Source organism: Phoxinus phoxinus (assembly GCF_949152265.1).
Source record: "Phoxinus phoxinus genome assembly, chromosome: 22".
NCBI classification, from domain to species: Eukaryota; Metazoa; Chordata; class Actinopteri; order Cypriniformes; family Leuciscidae; genus Phoxinus; species Phoxinus phoxinus.
Window position 1 is genome coordinate 16,616,142 of NC_136897.1, and position 8,824 is coordinate 16,624,965.

The following is an 8,824-nucleotide window of genomic DNA, read 5'->3' on the forward strand; positions in this document are numbered from 1 at the left end:
TTTGGCTGTAACGCAGGCCAGAGCGCATTAGAGAGAGCAGCAGTCCTTTAGAGACCTATTCTGGCACCTCCATTGACTTTTATGGTGGAGGAAAGATCTATCGGCCGTAGCGCAAACAGAGAAGCCATTTACTGAGGGCTACAGACATCCAGCATGGGAGCACTAATGGGGGCTTGATGGCGACACCATACCTCAACACACACTCGCTTCCCCCTTCTGGCTGTGATACGAGGGCTGGAAAGGGTTCAGATGCTTTGAGAAAATCAGACATGCCTGCGTGCATAACAGCGGTCTGGAGTAGAAGCTAAGATCGTGTTGTGGTCTGGAGGGTCTTTCAAAAGGACCACAGGGTGGAAAAGAGTGGAAGAATGAGAGGCAGAGATATGGAGGGACGGTTCCAAGAGGCTTGAGTGCTGAGGTTGAGTATGGGCCAATTTTCTCTTTTTGGAAAGAGAATATTTACATTTGTAGTAAAAAGGTCTAGTAAAATGGTAAGTTTAGATTGCATATAAGCTCTTTGTACGTTGAGGTAAAGTTAGCTGTAATAAATCACTGGAAAATGCCACTGGTTTAAAGTAAACGTTCACCCAAATAATTCTGTCATCATTTACTCACCCTCATGTTGTTCCAAACCACTAATTTTCTATTTATTATTTTATTCACTGAAAAGCTCATATCTTCACAGATGCAAACTAATCAGAAAAAAAGGGGGCATGCCCCCTAGAAAGAAACTGAAATTGATTTTATCATGAGGATAAAGGGGAAAACGTACTCTTGACTTAAGGCACACAAGACAACCAATGGCATTTGGCATATTTGAACCAACCACGTTGAAATTAGATCAGATTTGAGGGATAATCGAATAATGACTTAAATGTGTGTATATATATATATTCAGCATTTATTTTCATTATATGGAAAAGAGCATCTGGGCTGTAAGAAAGTTTGTTTTCCTGGCTGTAAGTAGGTCATACGGGGTTGAAAGGACATGAGTGGGAGTTAATGATTGTCATAGCCCTTGTCTTAAGTTGAAATCACAGACAACCAAAAGAACAAAATGACTTTAGAGGAAACATGCAGAAAGAGGTTTGATCTGTGGAACTCACTGGTTGAGGAAAGCGAACAGGTATCTCATGATAAGCAGGGTGTTCCTAGGTATTGACAGCAGGACTTTGTGGATGTGGACAGCTCTGTCCTGGAGGTTCTCCATGGCTGGAAAAAACAACATGAACAAGACATGAGTTCATTTAGGACAAAAGCTCCTCCATTGTCTAATCTGGTAAGCCTGGTCTGCGGTATGCACGTGTACTGTGGGTGTAGGAAATAAAGCGGACACTCACAGACACAGGACATTAGGTCATGGAAGACTTCCTTAGGAAAGAGGGCGTTATCCAGGCCTCTGAAGTAGAGCTTTAACACTCCAGCGATGGAGTCCATATCGTGATCATTCTGGTCCCCAGCCAGCGGATCCTCACCTGAGACACAATGATGGAGAAGACAGTGACCCATTAATAATACAAGTTTGATTTGAAATAGACAAACGAAGGCTCAGCATGTGACAGTCCAGATAGACTCACCTCTTTCAAAGGCGTTCTTAATGTCATTGACTTCCACCTGGGATCCAGACACCCTGAATATCCCCTCGTGATGGAGACCTGTACAGACACAGACATGACGTTATGGACGCAGACTAGACAGGAAGTCCTGTGTTGGTTTACTCAACCTGACGTGTTTGTTCTTCATAGTAGACACTGATATAATCTAAAAATTGAAGCTGACCCTACAGCACAATGGCAAGAAAAAAAAGTGTTGAGTTGAGAGTTTGACGTCTGAATTTATTTCGAACAATTAAAAAAATAATAAAAATAAAAAAGACAGCAACACGTATGAAATTGAACTTGATTGGATAATTTTTTTTATTAATAATAATAATAATATTATATAGTAATTCGTTATTTTAATTAGAAAAAGTAAATAGTAATAATAAATTATTACAAATAAATATTATTATAAATAAATAAATCATTTATATTGTGTTTTAAAATAATAAACATATTATGACAAAAGTAGCCTGATTCACAAACTAATGACTCTTATGACATGATCCAGTTAAATTAATCACTTTAAGAGAAGTAAGTTATTTATGATGAATTACTGCTTAATAAGTCAACATGGTTACTGAAGTATCTGACTAATTTGTGAATATGACAACTTAAAGACACACATTCCAAAAAGACAGGGTTACCACAACATTTGACCAATCCATGAGATTTTCCAGTCATTCAAAGATTTTTTTTTAAATACCATTTTTATAAAATCAGAAGTAATTTCTAACCAGTTAAATATTTTAAGCAGACCATAACCAGAAAAATGTATATTCACTAGAGACTTTTCCATGGATTTATTCACTTCAATTACTTTTCCAGGTCTGCAAATCAGTTTTAAAATTCCCTTGATATTTCCATGACATTGGGAACCCTGGTAATAAATGGTATATATATATATATATATATATTAAATATGTTAAAAAATAGCATTATCGTGTTTAGTTTTGATTAGGACGAAATAACGATGAATCATCTAATGCCAAAAAGGAAAAGAAAAAAACACTGGATAGTGCTAAAGGAATGGAAGAGGAGGTATATACTGAAAATAAATTAAGCGGAACAGAACACTTTGTTTATTTCATCAGGTAAAGTCCAGAGAGCGACACAGCAATGGTGCTTTTGGCAAGAAAAATAAAGAGAGAGAAAGAGAGAGAGAGAGAGAGAGAGAGAGAGAGAGAGAGAGAGAGAGCTCACCGTGTCGACTGATGAAGCGAATACAACTCTCCACCATCAGGGGAATGATTTGGCTGGACTCCTAAAAGAAGGGAAAGAAAAAAAAATAGAAAGTAAAATATGAAGGAGAAAATATGCAGGTCTGTTCAGATGATTCTGGGGGAAGGGTGGATGGGGGGACCTTTCTGAACAAGGGTCTCTGTTCCTCGGCACAGGACTCAAATAATAATAATATTTGCAAAAGGAGGCAAGCATCAAACAGAATTTAGAAGGGATGAAAAAGCAGCACAGTTTGAGCCATGGGGGAATGGGGCAACGGTTGCTAGGAGACAGCTTCTCGCCACAGCTTCCTTTTGTTTATTTGGGTGAACAGGAAACGGCTAAGCGAAGCGGAATTTGGGCCACGTCTGGCCTGAACTACTCCTCGGAGATCATGCTCATATACATGCTTACATGAATATAAAGCATTGCAGGGCTTTTTTTGTATTCATGTTTACCTATAAATCTTATGTATCTCAAATCATTTGACTTCTAACCACAGAATATTTCTCTTATATCATTATCCTTCACTAGAGGGCGACATGGACGTTAGGTTGGTCAAATGAGGGGATGCAGTGGGTCCTTTTGTTCGTTCACCCATACTGTAAGGTGGTAAACTCCTGTAGGGTTAAGGTGGCAGGACCTGTATGCTAAATTTATCACATTGGCCCAGTTTACAAATTTATCCCACTGCCACGTGCACAGGCATATTACTGTTATATTACTTGTTATCTAAAAGACATGCATTCAACAAAATGTACACATTTACAGCAAAATATCACATGGAAGTGCATACATAATTATCTAAGTAAGTAGGGTTAGGAATGTTTTGTCTCACACAGTATATGCATTTCAATAACAATAATTATTATAAATTATTTACAAAAAAAAAAAAAATTATTATGAATTTTTGTGGATAAATCCAGCATTGTTTGAATAATAATCACAATGCATCAGTTAATCAATTCTACCAGCGTGTTATGATAAATACCTGTTTCCGCAGAGTGGAGTTCCTCCGTCCGCTGATGGACACGAGAAAGCAGGGGAGAGAGATAGAGAGAGAAAGAGAGAGAGAGAGAAGCTCTGTCATTACAATGGATCATTTTCCCTCAAACTGCTCTAATTTCCCTCCGCATTCACTTCATAACCTGCCTGTGGCCATTAGACCAGTAGAAATGACCCTCCTGAGAAAGATCCTATTTTAATACACTGGATTTAAACAAACACACAGGCAGGCTTTCATTAGTATTTGTTGTGAAAGCTCTTGTTTTGTGTCTCTTCTGTGAACTCTTGTTTAAAGGTCCGTTCCCATTTCCGTACTCCATTATAACTGGAGAGTAAATCACCTTCCCCTGGCCTCAATAAATAAATCAGCAGATGTGAATAAAAGATGATTATGTCTAGACAATATATTAATCTATAAATGGCCTTGAAACATCTGCATGTGTGCTAAATTATTTCTTGTGCGTAAATGGTTTGTTTGTGGGTTTCCCACAGCACTCACCTGGCGAGGCAGTAGTCGGTCTTCTGACCTGAAGGTAGAGATACGAGAAGAAAAAAAAAGGAAAAGAGAGAGGAAAACCGTTAGGAGGAGGCTGAATGTGTGAGGAAGAGGCCACAGCTGGAAATGGTTTCCTATGGGGATAAAAAACTCGTCCCGCTTCTTGTATGTGCTGTAACAGAGGACCTTCCTGTGGGACGTGACCCTATATCCACATATTCCCCTCCAAACACATTCAGCGACATCACAGCGTGCTATTTTCCACATCACATGTAGTTTGACTCAGCACATGACAAACGTGCAACAGACATCAATGAGCTAATCGTCTAAACCACTTTGTTTCCCTCAATCTGTGCTAGAACATTCTGTCAGCTCACTGAGTAACAGCTGGGGATGCACACACTGTACCCGCACCATTTCTCACCGAAGGCCGGATTTACTGAGGCATTTTCAGTGGAAAAAATGAGTAAGACAGCCAGTGAATAACTAAGATGTTTTAAATGTAATCAACAAATTGAATAAACGATTACATCACTTGAAATCTCCCAGTGGAGGAAGATCCTGGTGCTCTGAAGAAAACGTGGTGTTTGTCAATGCAGAACTCATTGCTATAATGCTGGAGTCGATTATCAGTAATGATTAATATTCTATATTTAATTCATTATACATGCTATTTTCTACAAAATGTTACATTTAGTTTAAATTGGCATCTAATGCTTATTAAAAAACAAATAATTGAATAACACTGTTCAATGTATCAAAATCTTAAAATGAATATTTGTTTCATAGTGTACATTATAAGCACCAAATCAGCATATTAGGATGATCTCTGAAGGATCATGTGACACTGAAGACTGGAGTAATGGCGGCTGAAAATAGAAAATGGTTCTTTTAAATTGTAATAAAATTGTTTCACTATATTATGATTTTTCTGTATTTCAGCTTTGGTGAGCATAAGAGAAATTTAACAAAGAAAACTTACTGACCCCAAACTTTTGAACAGTATGCTATTATCAGGCCAAAATGTTAATATCAGCACTGGCATTATTAGAACTGTGCAAGTTCCAATTGGTGGAGAAAGTTGATATGTAAAAAATTATTACTTCATATCAAAATTATTAAATCATCTTTCTGACTGCACAAGTCTCAGATGGCGCTGGTTATTCCTCTATAGAGTAATCAACACCATTACTCTCTCCATCATGCATAATTATCGCTTCGTTATCATCTGTGCCATCAGTCTGATTCTCTCAGTTTCATTTCCTGTTCACTGGCTGTCCTAACTGACTGGCTGACAGTTCTGCTCAGTCTGGAGGAATGAACGTGGGAGGTACATCAGAGTGAAAAACACTCCAGGAAATCCCCGCTGTGCTCTTCTCTCTTCAGATTTATTTTCTGGCTTGTAGCATGGCACATGACCTTTGACCTTCACCATCAAGGCCTGCCAATAAGCAAGTGGATAAGATCATGCTATGGCCCAGAGGACAGTTCTGGGCGGCACTGTGTTGTTAAAGCTTCAGGCTCTTATGAGACTGATGACATCTGTACCATTCTCAAGCTAACACACACATGGTCAGCTCAGTACCCTCTCTGCCTGACACTGCAACATCCCACACATGTGCATTACCCTATCCTACCCATACATTTTTATTTTTTGTCGAGAATTGTTAGAACAGTGCTACGGTATTAGTCCAAGAGCCCATCACTCAAATGATTAATTCAAAAACGTATTCATTCAGGAACGAAACGCAATGACTGTCTTTACGACTGAGTCAGTTGAATCATTCACTCAACTGATTTATTCAAAAACACTGCTTTACTCCGGTATAAAAAAGTGACTTGGTATGTTTACATGTACTAATTTTCATCCAATCCAATTTCAGATTCTTAAAGTTCTTTTTATATAACCCCTAAACTTTTCAATATAAATCACATATTCACATATGATTCACGCAGTCGCTGCATTCAGAACCACCGTGATAATCCTACATAGAGTATAATTGTCGCTTTTTCCTTAACGAAGATAACTGACATGCGACGCATCAGAAGAGCTATTTTAGCACGTAAAAATACATATGTAGAGATATGCATTGCGGCACTGCGCTTATGCCCAAGGTATTTTTGAATCAGACTAAGAAAATAGTTGGTTTCAGGCATTTACATGCTTGTTTTTTTTTTCCAGGTCTACACCATCCAATCCAATTGAAAATTAAATCTCAGTCGGATCGATTGAGGTGTTTACATGAAATATTTTCAGTCTGATTGAGTCATCAACCTGATTATTTGATTGCATGCAAACAAAACTACTGTCTTTATGAATGAGTCTGAGTCACACTGAATCATTTTCACAACCAATTCATTCAAAACACTATTCATTCAACACTACTATGTGTTGCTTTGAGAAGTTCAATGGGTGATTCTGCTTTGACTTCATTTTGAACTATTTTCACAGCAAAAAGCAACTGATACTGTCTAAAATGCAAGTTACTAAATATTAATGTTTTGCTTATTGAACTGCTGTATAAAAGCAATATTACACGCACAAGATTTTATGACTATTGTTTTCCAATTGAGTCCCCAAACACACATGCACACATCACTTGTGAAAGATTACTCACTTTCTCCCAGAGTCTTTTGGATCAGTTCATGTTTAGCCTGTAGTTTGGTGATGAGGTTCCTGCCCTCCAGAAACTCCTTCAGTTTCTGAAACAGTAAATATCAAACATTTAAACTCGAGCACAACTGCAAGATCATCTCAACACTTATGAACAAACACTGTTGAGAAATTTCATTTGGATAGCTATTAAGTGAGCAGTGCAATCAATCATCCTTCCTTTTCTCGACTTTCTGGCAAAGGATCCTTCCTCCACCCATTTCAATTTGCTGTGTAGTATTGAGACTATACATCTTGTTGGCGTAAACATTAATTTCATATCCACTGGAGCACAGGGAGACACTGGATCTATGTGCTCTAATAGCTTATGGCTCTTTGGGGGCGAGAACCCTGACCTGATGGAAACCTGACAGCGGAGAGACAGATAGAGGCTTCAGGAGACTGATGGAGAGAAACCTGAACTGCGGAGCGAATGGGTGGGTGGACAGATGCTTACAATTTCATCCATCATATATCACAGCCATACCAGCATAACAGTCATGCAGACGCAGGAAGGATAGCCAAGACATGGAGCGATGCACTAGTGCTTTTGCCAAAGAAAGAGACAAACTGAATGTATATAGGGAATTAAAGAGAAAGAGGAGAAACGGAGATGTGTAGGGGAGGAAAACATCAGGTTATGACCTGATGAAGGGGATGTGCTAAAACAGCCTGTACAACATCAAGTGACAAAACCAAACCTCTGCTTGTTAATCTTGTGCCTTCATTGATCATATTGATAATGTTCATTGATTGTCATATTAGACCAGAGCGAACGAAAAGTCATATTCTTACTGTCCTTTTGTTCTGAAATTTGTTTAGAATTTTTCAAAGCGTGTTTATTTGAGAAAAACAATTTATGTATAGACACAAACAATGATTTTTGTTCAGTTATGTAAATACATACACAGTTTGATTGTAAACATATAATAAAATAAATAATATATAATATTATAAAAAACCCAGAATATAAAAATGTTAAATAATATTATTTATTATTATATTTTTTTGTATTAAATGTTTTATTTTGGGGGGTTTTAATTAGATGTTTGAAACTATCATTCAAAAACCAGTAGAGAAAACAATAATTATTTTTTTTTTTTTTTTTTTTTATCTTAAAATCTCATAGTTAGTGAGACACTTTCATGTTGACAACGTGTTACCCCAGTCTTCCCTATAAACTCGCCCCAAGGTGTTTTTTGAAACAAAGTTCTGGGTATTTTGTCAAATCTGTCTAAAGAACAAATACCTCTGTAATGTTATTTGTTGAGAATTTCAATGCAACATTGTTTCAGTGGTCTACAAACAAGGACAGATCAATGAAGAGCAGTCGACTGCAGCAGTCTCCTCTAATTGCCGTCTTCTTAACCAAAGGCTTCTTAAAAGACTCTGATAGAGAAGAAAGGACATTAAGCTGTATCTCAAACATTCAATTTCTTATCTCTCCTCTCATCACCCTTCCTTTCCCATTTCTCTTTATGTCCTTCCATGCTCCCAGCAACAGATTTCCCACCGTCTAATCCACCGTTTCTTCAACCGTGTGACCTCATATTTAACTGGTTTCTCTCCCTCTCATTTACCGTGAAGTAGAACTGTTCTGTCTCCTGCTGGTTGGCTCGTCTCTTGGCTAGGCTGGGTTTGCTCATGAAAGACTCAGACACAGTGGACTTGACTGACTCCATTGAGTTACTGTGGTGAAAACAGTCAGTCACATCAAAGTCCTCAATGGTCACCATGTCCTGGATGGTCTGTAGAGTAGCCTCCATCGTCTTCTTCACCTATTTCAAACAGAATATGTGAGCGAAACAGCAATTTCTCCTGCTAATCAAGACATCAAGACATCAAGACATT

The 8,824-nt window shown here is 37.9% G+C and overlaps 1 protein-coding gene across 2 annotated transcripts in view; it reads right to left on the minus strand.

The window, feature by feature from the left end:
* The window catches only part of srgap2 (SLIT-ROBO Rho GTPase activating protein 2), an 84,107-nt gene that overhangs the window by 8,837 nt on the left and 66,446 nt on the right, over nt 1-8,824 (minus strand). For both annotated transcript variants that reach the window (XM_079597995.1, XM_079597996.1), the window contains exons 8-15: nt 8,554-8,649; nt 6,939-7,023; nt 4,324-4,351; nt 3,811-3,841; nt 2,802-2,862; nt 1,578-1,655; nt 1,341-1,475; nt 1,107-1,212 (exon numbers count right to left, since the gene is read on the minus strand). In XM_079597995.1, coding sequence (XP_079454121.1) covers nt 1,107-1,212; nt 1,341-1,475; nt 1,578-1,655; nt 2,802-2,862; nt 3,811-3,841; nt 4,324-4,351; nt 6,939-7,023; nt 8,554-8,649 — 620 coding nt within the window. The remainder of the gene's footprint in view (nt 1-1,106; nt 1,213-1,340; nt 1,476-1,577; nt 1,656-2,801; nt 2,863-3,810; nt 3,842-4,323; nt 4,352-6,938; nt 7,024-8,553; nt 8,650-8,824) is intronic.